The 23,200-nt window shown below is 54.7% G+C and overlaps 1 protein-coding gene across 1 annotated transcript; it reads right to left on the bottom strand.

Moving 5' to 3' along the window:
- Positions 1–2,807: 2,807 nt before the first annotated feature.
- On the bottom strand, positions 2,808–19,253 carry CTSD (cathepsin D). The gene is made up of 9 exons (XM_074884438.1): positions 18,970–19,253; positions 18,357–18,513; positions 15,934–16,057; positions 14,185–14,303; positions 10,086–10,285; positions 8,790–8,912; positions 7,450–7,594; positions 6,362–6,460; positions 2,808–5,678 (listed from the first exon to the last, which is right to left on the bottom strand). Exons 1-9 carry the CDS (start codon positions 19,029–19,031, stop codon positions 5,517–5,519), a joined length of 1,191 nt encoding a protein of 396 aa, XP_074740539.1. The 5' UTR covers positions 19,032–19,253; the 3' UTR covers positions 2,808–5,516.
- Between the last annotated feature and the right edge of the window lie 3,947 nt (positions 19,254–23,200).

The raw sequence follows: 23,200 nt of genomic DNA, 5'->3' as shown, positions 1-23,200 counted from the left end.
GCAGTGCCGGGGTGAGAATGATGTTCCTGTGGGATTAAGAGGTTTGCAGGAGAGGCAGAGCCGTGTCCAGCTGTCATCAGCTTTTCTGGAGGGCTTGGACAAACCCAGGCAATCCGCAGCTGTGCAGAGCATCCTTCCCGCAGGCTCAGGAGGAGCAATGAAACCCCCTGGATGCAGATTGCTGCCTGCCATAGGAGCTACTGCTGAGCCTGCTGTTCATTTGTCTGCGAAAGTTGTGTAGGCAGGGCTGCTCCTCTTCTTAACATCAGGCAGGGATGGAGGGTGAGCAGAGAAAAAGGTCAAAGAGAGGGTCTGGAGGAGGCAAGAGGAAGCAGCAGGGTGGTGTAGGGGAATGTGGGATCAACAGAGGTGGGCACATTCCCTGGTGTGAATAGGATTGAAAGGCCAGGGAGGTTGGATGGCTGCTTTTTCTCTTCTCCGGGTATCAGGTCATCCCTACAGTTTGCAGAGCACATTTGGGTATCTAGGTTGGTAATTCATCATCTTTCTCAATGCTAAGTGTGAGTGGTGAGAGGTTTATTACCATGGACCACAGTGCTGCATATATGCAGCCTCACCGGTTCAAAAACCATTCATGTCACCCTTCAAAATTAGGGAATTGACTTAAAAAATAATGACACAAGGAATAAAAACCCCTCAATATTCTACATTATTTTAACACTCCTGATTTTTGGGGGTCTTTAAAGGTCATGTGTGCAAGCCCTCAGCTATAAGGTCTAGGACCACTTTCCTTTCAAAATAAAAGCTGGGCTGGGTACGAATAATCACCTCTATTACTGTGGCATCGAGGCCCACGTTCCCTTGTGATAAGCATGGGACAAACAGAAAAGAAAGATGTTTCTTGCCCCAAAGCAATTCTCCTGTAATCATGTTAGAGACGTGGGCTGTAGCATAATCAAGTGCTGTAAGACCCGTGAGAAAGTCTTCCATCTCAAATCCTACTCCAGCTCTCTGGAAAACCATTAGCAACCTGCCCCTGCTTTTTTCCAGAGGAGAAAGTTCACAACCTCCTGAGTGCTCCTTCCTATTCCCCCTATAAAATTCCTCAGAGGGTTGCTAAGCCCCATAAGCAGTAAGGTGCCCTGAGGTTTGGAGAGGTAAATCCCATCTCCCCACTCTCCCTTGATCTCTGTCTCCTGTCCTCTAAGCTGTCAGTCTGCACTCCACTTCTTTTCCCTCCCAAAGGAACCTAAAAATAAATAAATCCAAGAAAGAGCGGAAAAAGAAAAAGCCACCAGTCCCCAAAACAACGTGCTTAGTCATTCATGATGAGTAAAAATAGTTTCCCAAATGAACAAATCGCTGAGCCAACCAGATGAGCAAGTCATCTCCATAAATGAGGGGTCTCATCCTCCTTCTCCTTGGGCAGGTCCTTGTCTGAATGGGCTTTGGCAAAGCTCTGAGCTGAGTTTGTTGGAGAAGGATCAGGCCCGTGAAGACAGCCCTGAGGGTCAGGGCCAAGTGCCCTACTATTCAAGGGGACGTGTAATGAGAAAATGTATCTTCTTTGCATCAGTGGAGACACTTAATAAAGAGTGAGTTATCAAATTGTCATGTGCACAGAGCTCTGCAGAGACGGTGCAGTAAATGGTGTAAACCTGAGGATTTGCCGGGCAAAATAAGGTGGGACCACATGCAGGCTGCTCACGGGGCGGGGTGTGCTCTGCTCCCTGCTGGGAAAGCATGGGTGGACAATCCTGGCTTCTCCAGCTCTTGGCCAAGATCAAGCCTGTGATTGTTCCCACTGAGACATAACGTTCAGTACTCACGGCACGATTAAAGGCTTAAACACAATCCCCCCAGCAGAAACAACGCCCTTGTATTCCTGTTGATAAATATTTGGCAGTGGATGACTTGTTCTCCCCTTGGGCTATTGAGGAATGGTGGGCTGCATGATTGGTTTTCTGGATCCAGCCAGCCCTTTTGGGTTAAATCCATCTCTTTAACATAGGAGAACAGCTGATTGGGGTATTAAGGCATCATGGGGGAACAGAGGCTCAGGATGTGCCAGTGGGGAAATCAGTTAAGCTCTCTGTGTGCTTAGATCTGCGCTCAGAAGACGGGATGGGACTTGGTTGCATCCATCTTGCTTATGTAGATGATGCTTTTTTCAAAGCAGGGATTAGCTCTTATCTTCCACCTGGCACATGGGGCCTTCATTCTGCATCAGAGTCTGCAGCTCCCGTACAGCAGCACTAGGACTAAAAATCACACAGCCAGGCAAGAGGGATGGATTTTTCCTACATTTTGAAAAAAACCCCATGTTCTTCATCACCGGGCTCTGGGAGCATAAACTCCACATCCTAGTGGGTTTTAGGCTGGACTTAGAAACTGGAGTCCTGCTTTAGCCACTACAGGACCACTCTATGTCGCAAGTTGAGCAAGAGCTTGTTCTAGCGGGCCCAGGAGACAGCTGGAGCACCCCGTTGAAAGACAACCCTTGGCAATAGTCAGCCAGGGAGATGTGGCCCCAGGAGAAGGCTGTAGGCTAGGAGAGATGCTGGGAGTGCCTGCTGCCCCAGTGGTGCTGGGTCGGGCAGGTGACACCGTCACGCCACCCTGCAGAGGCTGGGTTATGCTTTAACACACTGAAAAAGGCAAACGCGACGGCCTCCCAGCATCTTTCCTTACCAGAGAGAAGGGAAGGAGCCCTTCTGAAACACGTGTGAGTCCACACAGTTGGGCAACCAGATGTACTGGGACAACAGGTCAAGGAGAAACAGTCTCTGGCCACTGAGAAAAGAGTTTGGCATCTCAAACTGCTTAAGGAAAGACCACACTCAGAGTTAAGGGGGGAAATACTGTATTTTCTTTTCCATTTTCTATGATGAGACACTAATTCTGACAGCAAATTAATTAAAAAAAAACAGTCATGTGGTTAGAGTTTGGTTTAAAAATGCAAATAAAAGAACAAGGGGAGGAGGCCCATTCAGGGAAGGCTACAATGACCCACTCCTCCAGCCTATCCTAAGGTACGTCACTCAGGGCACGGCTTTGGGCCAAGCTCTTTCCCCAGGCAGCAGTCTCATCAGAAACAGACATCAGCCCAGCCCTGGGTGGCCACGGAGGCTGCGATGCAGATGGCATTAAGGCATTGCAGGCCCAGCAGAACCGCGGCCCGATGGCTCGTTCTGGGGCTGCGCTGCACATCCCGCTTAAACCTGACGCTGAAGATGTTCAAAACCTGCTGCCAGCTCCATGTCAGGCTTCCCCCCCCCCGCCCCCCCAATCAGCTCTGATTAGTGGGTACCCCAGGCTGAAGAAATCCTGCAGCTGGGAGACAACATAGCAGGACTTGGAGGAGCTCTGGGCACTTAACTGGTGTGAAACTTGGGCTCTCCAGAGATGTGCTGAGTATCTGCTGATTTTGGAGTACGTATAGATTTGGTTTTTTGGTAACATGCTACTGTTGTCTAGCCAGTCCACAACAGATGTCCTTAGGCATTCAGATGCAGGGTTGCAGGTGAAGACTACGAGCAGGCAGAAGCAAGCTTTGGGAGCAGCATTTGTCACGTGTGGGGTTGCAGGGGACAATGCATGTGTCCCAGGTGTGCCCACGCCTGTCCCCACTGCCCGTGCCAGACCCCTCCGTGGCACCAGGCATGGTTATGAAGCCAAACTGACCAGCTGCAGGGGGTGGGGACAGGAGATCTGCAGGCTATGTATGCACTGTTCTCCCACAGCTCACCTCGGGACCTCTTCCCCACCTGTGCCTCTGAATGCGTGGTGAATTTAATATTGGGGACGATGCATATGCACTTCACTGGGCATAACCATCTGTTCACCCACTGCCCAAAGACCTTTCTCAGGAACTTCCTTGGCCCCACCAGTACTGCTGTTTCAGGGAGCCAGGATTTTACAGTCTGTTTTGCCTGGTCTGGGGTCACAGCTGGTGCTGATTTGGTCCTCCTGCCACCCTCAGCTTTGCCCCTCATCTGCTGCCACTCCCTAACTTCAGGACCTGATCCAGTGCCCTGGGAAATAGAAGAGAGTCTTTTACCCCCAGCACCGGCTGGGATTCTTGGCAGACTCTCTTCTGCTTTCCAGTACTGCTTAGAACTCACTTTATTGTCCTCCCAGATGCACCAGTGTTTGCCTACTGATGCCAGCCCAGCGAAGTGAGCGGCTCAATACGCTCAGATCTCGCTCTCCGGGAGCATCTGCGAGTACAGCTAAATCAGCTACAGCCTCTCTGAAGCAGGATTGTGCCTCACTCCATCTGCAACACAGGGTGGACATGAACAGAGCTCTCACCAGCATTAGTAAGGTGGAAAACAGGGAAGGAGGGTGTTAAAGACAGTTGGGTTTTGGGACAGGGCAGCAGGGAAAGCAAATGCAAGTCCAGCAGCTGCCACGGCACCCTCCAGCCCAGGTGGCTTGCTGCCTCTGCCAACTGTCTTGAGTTTTGGGCAAACTGCTGTGAATAATGTTTCCAAAAGGTCTTATGTGGCTGACAAACACCTACGGATTTTATCAGTGTGATTTCAGCTTGTAGAGCACTTTAGGAAACATTATTCTCAACTCACCAGCTGCGGAGGAAGCTGGGAAGATCTGCGGTTTGGGGAACCTGGGAGAAGTTCACCAAACTCAACAGAACCTGTGTCAAGTGACTTTGCTCAGCAGAAAGCTGGGCCTTCGTGGCCATGAATTCATGTGACCTCTATTAAATCCTATCTTGACCCCCTTTATATTCATATACCCCAAAGAGTCCCACTGGCTGGAGCCCCCCTACAAATCCCTGTCCTGTTAGGTCAGGCACATGGACGTCATGCCTCCAGCTCTCTCAGTAGTGCCATCACTACACAAAAACACACCACCAGAGCCCTCTGGCTCTAAAGCTCAACCTTGGGCATGCTACCATGACCCCCCGTTGTTCCAGCCTGGGACGTGCTCTCCTAGGACCAAGCCAGCACAAACCTGTTGAGAAATGACCTAGCGGTGGCTGCCTCAACCCATCGCAGTGGGGTGATGAAGACAGACTCTCCCCCACCTCCCGCTCCCCCACTTCATCAGTGAAAAAGCAAGAAGAAGTAAAGAATGTGTCGGACAGCGTTCCCTGTCCCTCTCCCCCAGCGCAGAAGCCCAAACCCAAGAGCAGCCGCACAGCCTCTCTGCAGGAACAGAGGTGCCAGGGGCTGGCTCCAGCTGTCCCCCAGGAAGAAAACCAGGGCTGGGAGACGTGAGAGGGCCTTGTTCAGCTCTGAGAATCATTCTTAAAGACAAATACTTCAAGACCTAGCAGTAAAGCAAGGGGCTACTCCAGCTGGAGTTGTCAACTAGAGACCTCCCAGCACCACTTACTCAATGGAAGGGAAAAAGTAGCTAGCAGGGCACTAATGACTATTCTCCATGTAATTTTAAGTCTAGTTCCATTTCTTTTACTTTTTTTTTTTTTTTCCATTCCACTCACTGGGTTTCTAATCCTGGTAATCTTTCTCTACGGCTCCCGTGCGTGCATGTAAGTGTGTGTGGCAGAGGCAGTGGGGGTCAGGTGCTTAGGCACATTTGGCAAAGCCAACAGAGTCGTTATCACGGTCAAAGACGGTGTAGTAGGGACCGATGAAGACATCTCCCAGGATCCAGAGTGGGCCCCCAGGGGGTGGGACGTCCAGGCCTGAAAAGCCACTCAGGCAGATGGTCTCTCCTTGTACAGAAACCTAGACAGAAGAGCGAGAGCTTCAATCCAAGGAGTCCTCCCCTTCCCTTGACCTTGCAGGCTGGGCAGTAACACCCGCCAACGCCGGCTGCGCTTCAGCCTCTCCCAGCCCGAGATCCACAGCTTGCCAGAGTAACTCCCAACCCGCCACTGCCACGGCTCCAAACCCAGCTCCCCTTCCCAGAGCCCTTATGCAGCAAAGCATCAAGTAAAGCTGCACATGCCCGTAAACCTCCCAGCCCACGCAGCTCTGAATTAGAGTCGTTGTTGAAATTCTGCACAAAATGGTCCTTGCAAGTTGATTCTGATGGCTTAAATGCCAGGCTGGTGGCCTCTGTTATGATAAGGCTGGCCTCACGGCACCAGAATCCAGCAGGAAAGGGCAAAATGTTTGTAGACAGTGATGCAGGAGCCTGCCTGCCCTTCCTCTCCCATCCTGCTAGTCCTCGTGAGCATCACACAGGGGGTCTCGTTCCTCCAGGACTCTGGTGAGGTTGCCTGGGTCCATCAGCAGTGCCACCACCCCCGTCATCCCAACCTTTCACACTTTTTGCCGAGTGCCAGCTCCAGCCTTGCTTTTGCTCCTCTTACATTTTGGATTTCAAGGTTGAGGTTTGAGTGAAGGAAGCAAAAGTTAGGCCTTGGGGGAGAAGAATAGGGCTGGCAAAAGGTGCTTGGACGTACCTTGAAGACGTACTGCTCTCCAGTGAGCTGGTAGGGCTTCCCTCCTAGTGTTAGCGTGACGACAGGCAGAGATGACACCTTATCACAGGGGATCACGTACTGAAACGGCAACAGTAAAGGCTTTAAATGGCAGCTCCCACACCCTGAGGAAAGGGCAGAGTCTTGGCCAGGCACGATCATGTCTTTGCTGTGGTCTTCCCCAAAACTAACTCATCTCAAGGTGCAGAAGAGGCTTGAGCTAGGGTAAGCGGGCTGCTCCCTGCCCAGGGCTGCCAGCTGAGGGGCCAGAGGGTTTTAGGGATGGGGATGGAGCCAAAGGATGCTGGGTTCAGCTTTTGGCTCTGCTGAGCCCCAGGGCGCAGCAGCCAATGTGGCAGGGCTGGGGATCTGTGCCACAGGAGGGAGAGATGTGGCTCCATACAGCCTAAAGACACAGACAGGGACTTGTGGCGTGATGAACAGACAAAGCCGGTTTAATTAACACTGGCAAGTCTTGGGGAGGGTGGTAGGTCTAAGCCAGTTGGTTGCTGCAGCACGGGGTCTCCAACACTCCAGAAAAGCCCTACAAGTGCTCATGGCTCTGTGATTTGGGAGGGGTTTCAGAGCACAGCATCCTTCCTAGAGGGTCTTTATAATCTCTGCTCCTCCACAATTCCATGGAGGAGAGATGACCTTGTGAGATTAGTTATGATGGTTAAAAACTTGGCAGGGAAGGGTTGTCATTTGCATTAAATATATTTGTATTAAAGTGCCTCTGGACTCACATTAATGTGAATCCTTGGCCTCAGCTGCAACTCACACCCTTTCTCCTCTGCCTCCCAGAGATGGGTGGCAGAGGTGACCCAAAGCCTTCAAGTTCACGGGACCTGGCCCTCTACTGAGAGCATGAGCAGGGCAGTGAATGCTACCTGGTGTCAAAAGATGGAGGGGTCCCTGCTATGCCAGGGGCTTTTCCAGGAGCACAGGCTGGGAATGGGGAGCAGAGGGAGCAGAAGACTGGGGTCTCTAGAAGCATCTGGGTGCAAACCAGGGCGTCAGCATGAACGCCACAATGGCTGTGGACTCCCACTTTCCCAGCCCGGCCTCACCTGGCCTTTGATGAGTGGTTTTGCACCGATGGCTGTCTGCAGCTCCTTCACTTCCTTGGTGGGGCCGGTGATGAGCGAGGTTCCCGTGTCCACGATGGCCTCGCAGCCCCCTTTGCACAGAGTCAGCCCGTTGGCAACGTCCACCCTGGGGAGAGAACAACCCTTAGCAGCCTCCCAGCAAAGGCTGAGGGAAGCAGCAGGCAAAGAGCTGAAGATGGCTGAGCCTGGGCAGTATGTAGGCACGGAAGGGAGGGCTGCAACAGACACCCAGGAAGGACAGACGCTCAGGAATACTGCTGCAGCTCCGACTTAGTGCACAGACCCCCTGGCTCCCCCTTGCCTGCTCCTGATTGAGTGGGTGCCTTGAGCTGTTACTGCATTTCTGCAGAGAGCCTGGGCTGCTGCCTGTGCACCCTGGCTGCTACCTGTCCCCAGAGCAAGCACTGCGGCTAATGGGCATGTGAGCCATCCAAGGGCAATGCATTAGGGACCTGTATGACCTGTGCTACTGCGCAAAGGAAAGGGTTGAAGGGGTGCTGTGACAGTTGAGGGGGTCACGGGCAAGGAGAGCATTCCTGCGCATCAAAGAGGCAAGAGAGGAGCTGCCTGGCTTCCTCACCTGCATCACGTTTCACAGCAGCATGGAGAGAAAAATCCTTCCAGTCACCACAGACCCTTGTCTGCCACACTTTGCCAACGCGGCAGAGCTGGGGGAAGATGAGCACTAAAACCCTGCACTGGGGAGAGATGCGATCCCCGGGAAAATGACACATTCTGATCACAGGCCACTTTTAAGTTCCCATCACGTGGAAGAGCTCAGAATAGACCGTGGGGCTGGCGGTCGGCAGCTCAGCCTGCTCTCCTCCCCTCTGCCTCCAACAATGCGTGCTGATTGCTGCACTGTGCCCTTCAGTCAAGGGCTGGCTTCCTGGGGCCTCATCCTGCTCCTCCGGAGCTGTGTGCACGTGAGCCACACTGCTCAGACCTCACTGAGAGCTGAGCAAAGCCGGGGTTTAATCCGTGGGGCTTGCCCTGCCCGCAGTGAGGACACGCCGACATTTTTGCCTGCTTCGCAAAGGTGCAGCAGGGTTTTCAAGGGCCAAGCCATAAACAAGAGGAAAGGATTGTGCAGAACATCTCCTACTGTTTTCTGCCTCTCCTTCCCTTCCAGCAACAAACAACCCAGCCTTAGGGTGGGATTTTAATCTGGTTTTTTTTGGTGTGGATGTGTTGCAGGGATAGAGATGATTCCTTTTTGAGGAGGGTCTCAGCCCAGCCCCAGGTGTAAGCTGTCTGCACACGTGTCCCCAGGCATGTAGTCGGGTGGAGGGGGGACTTACGCGTCCATGTGGACCTGCCAGTAGGCCTTGCGCGTGACGTTGACCCAGCTGAAGTCGCCACTGTAATACTTGGGGTCGGTGCCTCCCAGGAGCAGCTCGCCACCAGGCTGAGCGGTGGGGTCTCTGGAAAAAAAAAAAAAACAAAAAAAACACAAACCTATGAAGATCAGGGGCAGGGCAAGAACAACCCCCTCCACATCCTCCCAAAATATAAGCCAGTGTGCTTGTGGGTGAAGCATGGCATTAGCAGCACTGGAGACAGACGACTTACATCGTGCTATAACACATCAATATAAGGACAGATACTGCCGAGATAGCCTGGGGTGGGGAAATGGGAATATTTTGGCCCAGCCAAAGCATCCTGCAGCTTTTCACCTGGTGCTTTCTCACGGACACCTGAAGAAACTTGCTGCAGACAAGGGGGATAGCAATGGGGAACTGAGCACTGACACAAGGACCCTCCAAATAATCAGCCTGTAACAAGCACCAGTGCAGGGTTGGACATGGCTGATGCAGCGTTAGGTTATCTGCACTCGACTCCGCGCCAGCCAACAACCTCGGAGCCGAATCCTCAAGGTTACTGTCAGATAAAAGCTCGCTGCCGAGCAGATGGGAAGAAATATGGTGATGGGGGAGGGCTGGCACTTGAACAGCCAGCAGCAGCCCTCTCTGCCCTCCCTGCGTGCTACTTTTTAGGCTGATGTAGTTCAGAGTCCCGCCCCCCGCGGTGCCAGGAGGGTGAGGGGGTGTCCTGGGGGGAGTGACAGTGGGTGGGAAGGCACTGGGAGGCACAGAGGAGGATTTCCTGGGGAGTGAGGGAGCATTAGCCCCATCATTAGTGATGACTGGTGCGGGGCAAACTTGCCTGGGAGGTGACACGGTAGCGGCCACGTGGCTCGTGGATTTTAGCAACAGACTGGGGCTGTGTTTACCCCCTAATGGGGACTGCACTAGCAGCGTGCGATCTCATGATCGCAGCCCTGTTTATTTTTATTTCTCTTTTCTCTGGGAACAGCCTCTGTCTCTTCATCAGTTAAGAAATCTGGCAGCAGATCTACCCAGCTTTTTATCAGTAAAATGGCTGCATTTCTACTTCCCCTCTTCTGACTTCAAAGCAGTAAACAGAAGAGATTTTGGCCCAACTGCTCCAGCAAGGAGACCTTGCTGAGACTTCCCCAGCAGTGCTGGCCAGGGCGTAAACCAGCAGACGGCAAGAGGTGCTACTGGGAGACATAGAGAAATGCCCGGCTGGGCTTGCCCTTGCACTGACCGCTGTGCCACTGAACCCAATGCTACCTGTTCAGGTAGAAGGAGAAGATGTTTTTCTCGATCAGCTTCTGTTGCATGATGTTATCAAAGAAAGGGGTGACCTTGTCCACAGAGATCCTTGGGAACGCCATGCCCAGGATGCCATCGAACTTGGCAGCGATGAACGTGATGCCTGGCTGCTTCACGGCCTCCCCGAAGATCTGGTTCTTGATTTTCAAGTTACCGAGCTGAGGGGAGATGGGGAGGGAAGGGAAAAGCAGATTGTAAAGAAAACTGACTCGAGGGACCAGAATGGAAACAGGATCTCACTGAACACAGGCTGTAGTGCGTCCCTCAGCATGCTGCCACACTCCTGCGGGCTCTCACCCTTGCATTTGTAAGCAGCTGCAGAAACCAGACACCCTGGTGCCACTCCTCGGCTCGGGGGGGGGCGGGAGGGGAGGCCACTCTGGCCGAACTGTGGCACCTCCTCAGCCCCTGCAAAGCCCAGTGCACCCCTAAAGGTAGCAGCCCCCCTTTGCCCACCTCAGTCAGCCAAAGGGCCTTTTGCTGGGTCCCAGCACTGGCCATGCCATTTTGCAGGTCCTCCTCTTCGCACAGAGGGCCCTGTATCACTTTGTCCCCCCTACATGCCTTCCTCTGTCGCCTGCTTCATCCCCTCCTCCCAGTCTGAAAAGCTCTTGTGCTGCGCCTTTAATCCTCTTCCCCACCCTGGACATCTTCAAAGTCATGTCTGTGTCCTACCTTCTCGGGTGCTGCACCCATGCCCAGCTGAGAGCACGAATCCCTCTCACCTCTGTCAACAACCCCTGTGATCTCCCCTACTTAAGAAACATCCCCAGGATATTGCTGCAGCTCCCGAAGAGCCACCAGCCTGCAGAGACCTCCTGTGGGAAGGGAGAAGACCTGGCCAGGACAGCGAGGTTGAGCCCGAAGCATGAAAATAGCAAGTGGAGCACTGTGAATGCAAAGGTCACCTCTCTTGCCAGCCATGAGAAGGACTGGCGTTCCCTGTTGGAAAGCTGAAACGCCTCGCAAGGGCAGATCCCCGGAAAGAAGGAGATCGCAGAAAGCAGGATAGCTCTGCTGACAGGGGGTAGGATGTGTCTGCTGGCTCCTGGCTCTAACAGTTCTGGAGGTTTTGGTGCTTCTGGCTGACCATGGGCAATTTTAGTATCCATGCTAGGACAATTTCAGCCTCCCAGCCTGCAGCCAGCAGCCCTGTAGTGAACTGGGCTGCACTGAAAAGCTGGCCTCTCCTACCTGATGGCAGATAACGATCCCTGTAAATTACTAATATCTCCCCAGGGTTAGACAGCGCAAGGCTGGGATGGGCGGTGCTAGCTTTAACGGTATTGGAGGCTTGTGCTAGGAAAGGGTGATCGAGCCTTGCAAAAGCTAAAAGCCACAGAGCAGGATGTGGGGTGAAACAGCTCACAGCAACGCATCCGCTCGCCCATCTGTGGCGAGCACCCCAGTTATACGCTGCAGGTTTACAAATGTCACCACTCCACTACTTGGCACAGCTAGTCCTGCAGCACCTCAGCAACTTCAATAAAGCTTCCACTTAAAAAAAAAAAAAGTAGTAAAATGCTGATAAAACCAAGCACCAGGTTTGTTTGAATATTGCCCTGGTTGCACATCCCAAGAGGGAGGCAGATACCTGCCCAGTGGTGGGGTCCAGACACGGAGCAATCAAAAAATCATTACAAGTGGATGATGGCTGCGTGGTGGCCACCTTCCAGTGCTTTGCAGAGAGGTGTCGGCACCCCGCAGCTTGCCTGGCCTACTCCTTAGCGGCCTTGCCCAAGCAGGCAAGCGCCGGATGGCAACGGCAGGCTAGAGGTGAGGGCCTTCACAGCATGGTTTGGCACCAGGGCTCAGAGCTCCCCTCTGCAGAGGCCCAGGGGAGAGGTGAGGAGGGACATCTCCTGCAACGGCGTATCTGCGCTGCAGCCCTGGGAGAGACCTCATGCCCCACGGGCAGCGATATTTCCTCTGCTGTCCTTGAAGGACAGCCCAAGGTCGGGCTGTGATAAGGGGATGAGATGCCAGAGCAGCAGAGGGCTGGCTGAACCTGCCACTCTTTGGGGAGCAAGCAGCACTGGGGGGTGTGATGCTACAGGGTACCATTCCTCCACAGAAGGAGAGAGGATGTTCAACATGAGCTTGTCACCCTCTCCAAAAAAAAAAAATTCAGGGCTGAGGGACTCTGAACCACCTGCCAACCAGCGCCTTTTGGTCAGATGCCAGTGATACCACAGGCTGCTGTGGCTGTTTCCACCCATCGGAATAGACAGAGCCAAGAGGGTCACCCTGAAGGCTGTTTCAGTGTCTGCATTTCCAGGCTACACCTGACTGGGGGCTTGCCTACGGGATGTTGTGCATCAGAGGAAGCATCTTGGTGTCCAAGCTGAAGGTCCCTGACCCTCTGAGTCGCGTGACACTGCTCAGGCTCCATGCAAGACGTTTCTCTTGCTTCTGCCCAGACAGAAACCAAATGTTACAAGCTGTGCTGGCTGCCAAGAGCCATCCCCACTTCCCAAATAAGCTCAGGCACAAAATCCTTCTTCTGAGCCTCTGGGAAGTGGAGAGCTATTTGGTAAGCAGGCATTAGGTTGATAATTACAAACCAAAAAAAAAAAAAAAGAAAAAGCTGCAATTTTCCTTCTGACTCACTTCAGCCCCTGCATTAAGCTGGAAAGTGCCTAAACCAGCCCACACTTTCACAGGACAATAAAGTTTGCTGTTTGCCTTGCTGCCTTGCTCCATTACTGGGATGAAGGCAGATGCCTCTGCCTGCTCCATCTGTATTTTGCAAATCTAGTTTAAGAGAATCCATTAATGCTACGTACACGGTGACTTCATTTGCTGAGAGCTGCGGGAAGGCTCAGATTGGCAGCTTTTTTTGTGGCAGGGTGTTTCTAAGCGAACCGAGGGGTGCAGGAAACAAATGTCATGAAACAAAACTGAAACAGTCCCGCAGCTTGGTGGGCTGCAGGAGGCAGAGAGCAAAAACAGAGGTGCAAAGCTGTTGGCAGTCCCTGCGGCTCTCCCCAGCAGCCTTGTCTGCATTGATTTTCAGGGTTCACCTGGCCCATCAAAAGCCTTCTCTCCCAAGAGGGTCCCTGCACCCAGTCTGAGCTGCTGACACCTCTGGATGCAGCACAGAGGCAACAGCTGGTGCTTCCAGGCTAGCCTGAAATTTCCCTGCTATAAGGACAGGCTACAGAGTGCTCCTTGCATGAGCCACCCGCTTTGGGCTTCTCTTGGGTATTTTTCTTCTGATTCCAATTAAATTGGTAAGCCAGTACTTTTCACACAGAAAACCCCAAATCCCTAGATTTATGTGCTTATTTCAAACTTTTGCTTCATCTCCCCCATGCCAAGCAAGCATTTGCTCTTATCCCTGCCAGGAGACCAAGTAATCTGGGAGCACGTGTGCCACTGACGCCCAGCAGCTGGCAAACTCTCACGAGCATCTGTACCTGGGAGGCAGCCGGGAAAGGTGCCCGCCCTTCACAGGGCAGAAAGCTCAGCCTTTGCTCTCCAAAAAGGAAACGATGGGAAGCAACCACCAGCAACTCAGCTGCCTCAAGCTGTGCCCTGAACGCTGCTGGGGAACCCCCCCATGTGTACATAGCCTTTGCAAACATAAGCACGGGTTCTTGACATGAGACCAGGATGGGGCAGCGAAGAGCCCATTTCTGGCCAGTGTTTGGGCAGCTGCCCGTGGGGATGTCCACTACCATGTGGATATTGGCCAGGAACAAGCTGGGCACCACCAGCAGCTTGTGTGGTGGTGCTGGTGTGCGCTTGGGCTGGGAAATTTCCAGGGTCAGGAGGAAGAAGGTGGGAGGGATGGCCAGAGACCGTGTTTGCAGGGCACCATGTGTGCGGTTCACACTCCTAGCCTGCTGACTTCCTGATTAATACCTTCCCCCTTCTCTGTCTGCCTTGGTCATTGTCACCTCCCCAGTCATCATCACCACCTCATTTCAAAGCACTCAGAAACACTGCACTGAAGCATGCTCTGTATGAGTAGGACACTCAAGAAAGGAGACCCGTTGAGCGCTCTGCCAAAAGCAGGCTGGGGCAGCTCAGGGCAAGGACAGTTGTTACTCACCGTGACGGTGTCCTGGCTGAGGTACCCAGAGAGGCTCCCCGTCCCATAGTGGATGGCGAACTCGGTGCCGTTTTCCACGTAGGTGCTGGATTTAGAGGCATCATACTTGTGGTGCAGCACTGCAGCCAGGGAGGGGGACACAGGGGGACATACAACATCAGCACTCCTTTATTCCTAGGGCTCCCCGATACCTAACCCCACACCATCCATCCAGCTCATCTGGACAAACGGACACTCAACGATGCGAAGGTGGGCCTGAACCCAGCATTTGCACGCCCAGACCACTTTAACAAAGCACTTCTAACATCTGGGGAATTAGGTGGGCAGATCCAATTTGCCTGTTAAATCGGATTTGGCTACCGGGTATTAAAAGCCTAGAGGCTACGTGGCCGGTGTGTCAGGGTGTGTTAGACAGCAGAGCGAACGTCCCGCCCCGTGCCATGGAGAACCAGGGTGGCTTTAATTATAGCCTGCTCTGTGTGTGAACATTTTCACTTCATGGATTTATCTGTTTCTTTTACTACGAACAGCTGGAAAATTTTTAATACAGTCATTGTTTTTTGTGCAGAGAGGGCTCAGAATAGTCTTTTATTTGCAGAGAAGGGCTTTCCCCTTAGTCTAAGCTGCTTTTCCCCTTGGAAGGGTTGGGAACTGTAAGATATGCCTGGTTTTATGGCCAGGCAGATTCCTCCTCCGCAGATTCCTCCCGAGTCACGAGGTGGGCAGCGGCGTGTGGCCGGCTCAGCCGGCCCGGCTCCACGGCTGCTCACTGAGCAAGGCAGACAGTGACTGAGGACGAACCCGCCGAGCCCTACGGAAACAGAGTGCTAGACGGGGACTTCCCTGGCCAGATCCTGGCCTGGCAGGAGGTCAGGCTCGTTGCATACTCATAAAACGAGCCCTTTGGTCCCAGCACCTCCCGTGCCACCACCTTGAGAAACCCGCTCCCTGCTGTAGATCAGGAACCTCCAAGACAGACCAGGGCTGGACCTCGCCACCCTACCAGTGTCCTAAACCTCATTTCACATACACAAAAAGGTCTGTCTCCTCTCCGGGCACTACTTGTACAAGAAGTCCAAATTTCCTCCCTATCCCCGACAAGCACTGTGAGCCGCCTTTCATGGTTGCATTTGTTGGCTCCACAGGTTTCTCCACTCTGCCTAAGCAGCACAGCCGGTGGCTTTCCAATGGCATTTTGCCATCGCCAGGTTTGACACTTTCAACGGCGGAGGTTTATTGTGTAGGAATGCCACAGAGCAAAAAGAACGTCCCTAAGACGTTCTCATCTCATCATGTCTACCTGGCTCTTGTTAATTATAAATCCATAAACATGCACGCACATGCTCCGTGCAGCAATAAACCAGAAACTAGGACAGTTTGTATCAGATCTGGCAAGAGGCTGATTTTTTTCACCAGCCTTGCGCAATGGGGCAACAGCAGCGTCAGTCTATAATTTGGGGAGAAACATCACAACCTGTGATGCTGCTCCCCAGCTGCAGGGCCAAGGCTGTTGGGGAAGGTTTGAAGCTCTGCGTGGGTGACTTGGAGGGGAAAAAAAACAGGAAGGGAGTAATAAAGGGTGGACGCGGGAGGTTGGGATCCTATTTCCAGCTCTGCCCCTAAAGAGCCCATCAGCCTCTGGCAAGCCCTTTCACACTGCTGCCTCGGTTTCTCCTCTTGCAATGCCAGGATCTGCATTTTGCAGGGAAGGGGAAGCTGTTGAGCCATGGCTGGCATGGGGACACTTACAGCAGGCGATGTCCAGCAGGTGACAGTGCACAGATGGCACCCAGAGGTTGGAGGAACCAGTGTCGAAGACCACAGTGAACTTCTGTGGGGGGGTCCCAATGCCGATCTCGCCGTAATACTGGGCCTGCAAAGGAGGAGAAGGGAGCCATGAGCAGAGGTGGCGGGCTAAAATCAAGGATTAAAGACCAAAAAAAAAATCTAGGATTGAAAAAGTGACCAGCTTCTTATCTAGACACTGCCCTCCTCTTGTTTTTGGCAGTGATGGGCTCCCAGACTTTGTCCTGGGGAAGGGAGGCTCCCCTTTGGTGTTCACACCTCATTACAGCAGGTGTGAAAAGGATAAATCGGGGTGGGACAGGTGCTTGCGGGGGAGGACTTTTGGGGCAGGGAGACAAGGCACAAAAGAAGGGGATAGGTCTGCACGCAGGCATGTGGTTCACTATAGGGAAGAGAAAAAAGATGGGAGGAAGGCAAGGAAAACACCTGCACTATTGAAAAGCTGAAACCGGCTGGGTAGCTGCTTTGCTGGCAGGTTTGCAGAGAAACTGTGGGCTGCAGCGAGAGCAGGTCTGCCTGCCGCAGGTGGAGGTACGGCTGCTGGGGCTTTTGGTGCGTGCTGGCATGCCTCTGGGGTGGGGAGGAATAAACAAATGCTCAGTCGCAGGTATCAGAAGACTTCAGAGGAGCTGGAGGGAGAAAAGGGCATGAGCAGCACTGCCAGAGAGAGATTTAGGGTTGTGGGGTGAGAGTCTGGAGAAGTCCCTATAGTACAGATATCCAGTGGACACCCTTCTGCCCTGTGAGTGCATCTCTCTCTACTGGGACTGGAAGAAACCTGAGATGTTTGCAGGGCATCCCTCTATCCAGAGAGGAGAGGATGAATGGGGAATACTCAGCAAGTCCTGGATGGGCCCGGTTTTCCCCAGCTCTCTGAAAGGAGCAGAGAGCTGTGTTGTGCTTGGTGAGCAGCTGGATCAGGGCCCTGGAGAGAAAGCTGCTAGCAAGTGAAGTCAGCCTTTGGCTTTTCCAACCCCCCCTTTGTACTTAATCAAGGGGGGTTGGGGGGGAAGAAGAAAACAGGATTATCAAAGCTGCTAACCTCCTGTGCGCTTAGTTTGCAAGGGTTGCTTGCTAAGTAATTAATAATCCATTGCAGTTAGCTGTAACGGGGAGGCAGCACTTAATTCCAGTGGTTCTGTAATTATTGCTGGGGCTTGAAAATTAGCCCCCAGTATAGGGGCCCCATATGTCACACACAGCCCTGCAAGGGCTTCCAGGGGCTGGTGGGGACCACGCGATACGGGGTGATCTAGGGCAGGTTGTGCCTTTCAACCTAACAGCTCCTCCAGCAGCACAAGCATTTTTGGCGGGGCCGGGGGGACCCAGCAGTCCCTTATCTCCCACCACAGGTTGGGCTGGTCCCTGAGACAAGGGAGCAGAGTCCTTGCCCGAGCGGTGGCTTGACCTGTGGTCGCAAGACACAACAGTGTGGCGCAACGGCTAGCGCCCTGGCTTTCGACACCCCAATTAAACACCCGCAGCCCTTCCCAGCACAGCCCCAGCAGGACGGTGCTGGCTGGGTGACAAGAGCCCCTGGGGAAGGGGAGGTGGGGGAAATACCCTGAATTAACGCCCAAATATCTGGCGCCAGCTTTATTCTGCCAGCCAGTGCTTGCACCCCACCCCCGCCAAGAGCCACAAGGGTACCCGGTGGGGAACCCAGAAATAGGAAACCCCGCACGTATCTGGGAGCTGGGCAAGGCCAAATCTCATGTCCTTTATTTGGCGTCTCCTTTTATCGCTGATTCCACCACGAAGGTCCCTTTGCTCCCTAAGCTGCTGAGAAGGTGGAGGTGCAGGGTGGCCTTTCCCAAGGCTGTGCAGAAGATGAAATATAGCAAGAGGAAGGGGCCAGCATCCCCAATCCCATAGCAAGCTGGTGCCCAGTTTGAGCCCTCTTTCCCAGCCCTATGCTTGCTTTTTTATGTCCCAGTGCCCCAAGGAGTGGAGCATGATTTTTATGCCTCTGTCTTGCAGGAAGCGGAGCCCAAATGGGCCAGAAGATGCTAGGAAGGACCACAAATGAGCAGGCCCCTATTTACAATCATTGATTAGTGACAAAGGGGAAAGGAAATAGGTCACAGAAACTGCAAAGCTTCCACTCAGGTGGCAGTGAGTTATTATTATTATAATAATTTTTAGTGTTAGTATTTTTAGTTAAGCAATGATGGGAAGCAACTTTTGGCAACCACCCACCAAGCCGTGGGGGTGCATGAATCTCTCCTATGGGATCAACATCTCGGCTGTGGCAGGGTGGTGAGGCTGGCATGTCCCACCACCCCCCTGGGATGGGTACCCCCAAAAGTAACAGCTGCCCGGCCGGCATCGCGCTGGGCTCAGCTGCCGTGGGGGGTGTTACTCACATCCATGTAGTTCTTCAGGATCTCCGGTGTGGGCTCAGCGAGGTCAGCGAAGCCCAGCCTGAACTTGAGACGCTGGGTGAGGGCGTGCATGTCGGGGATCTCGCTGCCCACCTCGTTGAGGACCCGCCGCATGGAGGGGAACTTGGTCAGGGGGATCCTGCAAGGGGAGGGCAAACACCCACCTGTTAATGGGGGTGTGGGTGCGGGGGGACCCCGGGGAGGGGGTGGCACGGTTCCACCGAAACCAGGGGACCTGCCAGCGTGGGGGGGACGAGGTCTGGGCTGCCGCCTTGCCCAAAGCTGGAGAATGGGTGTGGGGAGAAGGCAGCAGGTGGCCGCCAAAGGTCACCGGGAATAGGGGAACCCGGGGCAAGACCCCTGAACCCGGGGCATCAGCCCTGAACCCCCCACCTGGGGCGCCCCAGCCCTTCTCCCCTCTGCTTTAATGGTGGGGGGGGCAGCACCAGACTGGGGTGTGGGGGTGGATGTGATGTGCCTGCGAGCAGAGCCCGGAGGCCACCGCGGCACCAGCAGCTGCCCCACGTCCCCCCCCCCTCCCATCCCCACCCCACCCGGGGGCTCAGCCCGGGCCCGGGCAGCCCCCCAGGCTCACCTGATGAGGGCCGCGCAGGGTCCCGCCATGGCGAGCAGCACGAGGAGGCCGCGGGGCCCCATGGCGGTGGCTGGGGGGGACAGAGGCCGCAGGCTCCCGCCGCTGGAAGGCCGCGCCGCCGCGCCCGGCTGCCCTCCCCGGTTTTGTAGGAGCGGCGGCCCCTCTCCAGGGATTTTTCGCGTCAGCTGACGGTCTAAAATTGCAACCGGCGGCGTCACGTGAGGGCGGGCGGGGCCGGGGAGGGGGGGGGGGCACCGCGTGGGGTGCTGGGCCGGGGGTGCCGCCTCAGCCCCCCTCCCACCCCGTCCCCGGGCCTGACCCCCGGCCCGTGACTCAGCCTCCGGGACCCGGGGGATAAACACCATTAAAGAAATCACGAGGTGCCCGCCCGGCCGCGCGTGCTCGCTTTTGTCGTGTCTTTCACTTCCTTTTTGTTGTTTTTTTTTGGGTTGTTTTTTGTTCTTTCCAGGTTTTCTGGCTTTTCTGTTTTCCTTAGGGAGGTGTGGGGGGGGCACTCCCCAGCCAGCAGCCCCCCGAAACCCTGCTGAGCGCACCCCCCCCCCCCCCTAGCGAGGGCTCAGCCTGCCTGAACCCGAGTCTCCCACCCGCTGTCACCAGTGGGGTTTAATTTGTCTCTCAGGGATGTCTGCACCCCCCGGCCAGGGGGGCCATGGCAGCCCCCCAGCCCCATGCTTCTCTCTGGCCCCAGGACACCCGCACTTTGGGGGGGACTCATCCCTCCAGGCTGGGTTTTTTTGGGGGAAACGGGCATATCCTGAACCATAGCTTGTTTGGGAGGGGTCAGGGGGTGCCAATCCAGATGTGCCCCCCCCTTCGAAATGGCACCGTGGCGGTACCAGCCCACCTACAGCCATCGAGGATGGTGCTGGTGCCATGCACAGCCCAGGGGGGCCCCGGACACCAGCAGACCCTGAGGTCCACCCCCCTACTCCCCCCCCCAAATCAGGGCCGAGCATCAGGGAGCACCAGGATGGGCTTTTTGCCACCAGTGAGGTGTCACGGCAGGGCTCAGAGGTGCCACCCCACCGGCTTGGGAGGCAGTAGGCAGAGCTAATCTCTGCCCAGTTCACCCCAACTGAGCTCTTACAGAGCCATGAGACCAGCTGGAAAAAAAAAAAACCCACAACCGGATTTACAGACACTTTTCCTTCCAAGTCCTGAGGTCTAGGGGTGTTTGTTTTCTGCTCCTGCTTGTGCCCTGCCTCAGGGACAGGAGAGCAGCAGGCCGTGGGATGAACTGGGCGCTGCTGGAGTGGCGGAGTCCCTGTCCCTCGCCCACTTCCTTCGTGTTCATGTAACTACTGGAAAATCGCTGGGTCATGTCGCTGGTACCATCGCTTGCGCCATCTCCTCCAACCCTCCCTCCCTGAGCCTCTTCCATCCTCCCGCGGCCTCCAGCAGCATCCCGCTGCCCCGGCTCTGTGCCTGCTGCCCCCCGACTGCGGTTGAGCCCAGTGTTTTTAGGGGGTACTTCTTCCCTGAGCTGTGTTTTGTCCCACTAGCTCTCCAAACTGCCGTGCCTCAGTCAAGCCGGGGGTATCGGGAAACCTGCCGCCTCCCCATGGGACACGGCACCCATTGGAATGAGGTTTTCCAGAGCGATGGCTGGAGGCGTTAGCTGAGCCCGCTGGATCCCGTTATTTCGGCCAGCCCCCGCTTCCCTCCTGCCCTGCAGGCATGTGGTCAAGGCGAGTGCCACTGACCCTGAGTCAGCAAAACCTGGCATCCTCCCGGCCCCGTGGCGCTGTGTGACTCAGCAAAACCCCGTGTGGCTCTTTTTGGGCAAGGAGCCAAGGCATGGTGGGCCCCCACATCTGTAGCCCGACCCCAGAGGCATCGCTGCTGCCGTGGGCTCCAGCGCGGGGGTATCCTCTTGTCCCCCAGGGTACTGGCAGCCTCGTGAGTGCCTGCGGGTGGGAGTGGGTGAGACAGAAACTAACCCAACTGTGGTCCCACCCAAGCAAACCCACCCTCCCCGAGGGCTCTAAGCCCCTTTGCAAATGTGCTTTGCAGACAAAGAGGACAGTCCTGACGCCAGGCCTGGGGCTCCCCTGCACCCTTTCAGGCTCTCCCAGAGCCCGTGGTGGAGCCGGCAAGGTACCAGCCCTCCTCCTTCTTCTTTGAAGTGGTCAGGAAACCGTAGCCAGCCAGGCAACGTGCATCTGGCCCCACAGCTCCTCCGCAAGTGTTTCCAGTCCAGCCAGTCTGTCCCAGCATCCCGTGGCTCTGGAGCGGGCTCGGGGATGGGTGGTGAGGACAGCACACCATGCTAGCCCCGTACCATCACGCAGCACAAAGTCTTTCAGCAGGGTCAAGCAGTCCGGACCCAGTCTGTGTCTGTTTTTTTAATTCCGAGGGATTAAGGGCAAGCTTTGCTGTTAGCAAAGCTGTTATGAATGAGCCTTTGCTTGGGCTTCGTGGTAGCAGGGCTTGTGTCTGCACCCGGAGCTGCTCTCATACCAGCGCAAGAGGGTTGCTGCTTTTAGACGTGCTTCTCTAAGTGACTTATGTATCCATCACACCGGTGAGCTCAGACACTTCCCACTGGTTTACTGGGAAAAACGGAGGACACGGCCATGTCAGGGAATGTTAAGATACTGATCCTCTCCTGGATGCTCGCTGGATGGGAAGGGACAGGGGAGCTTATCCCCAGAGTGTTTAATTTGGCTCCGGCCCTTGGCACCAGTGGTTTCAGAGCTGACACCACTGTGCCTTCACATGGGGGGACTGGTGGCCCCAGCAAGGAGCAGGATTTCTGCCTTTGGGCTCCCTCAGCACCCCCGTGGGATGTTTGCCCTGATGTCAAGGCCTTGAGAGGCGCAGCGGGCATATTTAACCAGGAGCTAGGAGCACGTCTGGGTATTTATAGGCTGGGACCATGAGTGTTGCACCATGTTATCTTCAAAAGATAGACCCGCATGAGCCTGGACTCAGGGGTTTTTACCCATTTTTCCTTGTTTGCAGAGCAAGACCTGGAGTGCCGTGGCTGAGACACCTGGAGCAGTCAGAGACATGTGAGAGATGGCCGAGGAACCTGTCCCTCCTCGCTCCTAATTTTGGCATGGTGGATGAACCCCTTTCCTTGCTGGTCTGTCTCCTTGGCCTCACTCATCCCCCTGGCTCCGGGGGGTGAGCTGAAGCGCCGTCCTCCGCAGCCACGGCCGTGGGTGTGGGGTGACGCGCCCCTGGGAGCGGGCCACGCTTTCGCAACCTCGATCCCTGCCGGAGAGGATTCCCAAGGGGACGGTTGAATGACTCAGCCCCAGCGGCTCCCGCAGGGAGGAGCACCCCAGCCCCAGCCCTGGGAGATTGGGGTCCCCTCCACGGGTGACGCTGGGGTGTCCCACCTGCCCTTTGCCACATGACCAGGGGCTTGATGCTGCTTAGTTTCAAACTCTTTATTTTTGGGGGCTCTAGCAGCTCCTCTGTTTGCAGTCTGGCAGCACTCTGGTGGGGATGCTACGGTGGCCTCTTTCTCCTTACGTATGGCTGTGTGTTTGCCTTTGCCCTTTCCTTGATTTTTTTTTTTTTCATTTATTTATCACACTGGTAGCCAATGCCCTGAATTACAACGACCAAGGAAAGCTTCAGTTCAGAAATGCCGATTATTTTTCGGCCAAGAGGTATCAAATGCAAAGCTGCAGGTGGGATTTCTAATGGACAAACATCTTCAAATTCAGAAAAATGGGTTCGAGATTTTGCAGCTCGTTGCTAAAAACAAAAGAAAACTATTCCTCGGTCTGAGCCTAGCAGAGCCTACAGGTGCACAAGCCTGGGCAGGTCTGGTTGCAAACACCCTGACTCCGACTCAAGGTCCCAGTGCCGATGTGAAGCTGCTGGATGCAGCTAATTAGCAGAGCCTGATTCACCAGCCCCGAGCCCCCGAGCGATGCCATGGTAATTTTTTCCCGGCACAATGCCAGGACCTCACCCACTCCCAACACCGTTTCCTAAACCGACGTACAATTCACAAGATGAGAGCGCGTTTTCCAGCAGCACTGTCACATCCCAAATTACACCCTTTTTCTGGGTGACACCCGCAAAAGCAAACCTGAAGGTGCTTTAGTAGCAGCTCCAGCTGATGGGGAACCTGGGAGCAGGGAAGGGTTTGCACTGAGCATAGCAAATGGACTCATCCAGGCCCTTGGCCACCGTGTGCCAGCGCTGCGGGTGCTGGGGGAAATGTCCTGGGCATCATGGGCAGTGGCAA

Source organism: Strix uralensis, chromosome 15 (assembly GCF_047716275.1).
Source record: "Strix uralensis isolate ZFMK-TIS-50842 chromosome 15, bStrUra1, whole genome shotgun sequence".
In the NCBI taxonomy this organism is placed as follows: domain Eukaryota; kingdom Metazoa; phylum Chordata; class Aves; order Strigiformes; family Strigidae; genus Strix; species Strix uralensis.
This window is presented reverse-complemented; position numbering and strand designations above follow the sequence as displayed.

What these genes read in the sequence shown, in the direction of transcription:
- CTSD (XM_074884438.1), bottom strand. Translation starts at nt 19,031, where the DNA reads ATGGGGCCCCGCGGCCTCCTCGTGCTGCTCGCCATGGCGGGACCCTGC. An exon ending in TGGCAGGTCCACATGGACGC is followed by an intron (nt 7,595 to 8,789) that starts GTAAGTCCCCCC and finishes TTCTCTCCCCAG; the next exon opens with GGTGGACGTTGCCAACGGGC. An exon ending in AACCACTCATCAAAGGCCAG is followed by an intron (nt 6,461 to 7,449) that starts GTGAGGCCGGGC and finishes TTGCCGTTTCAG; the next exon opens with TACGTGATCCCCTGTGATAA.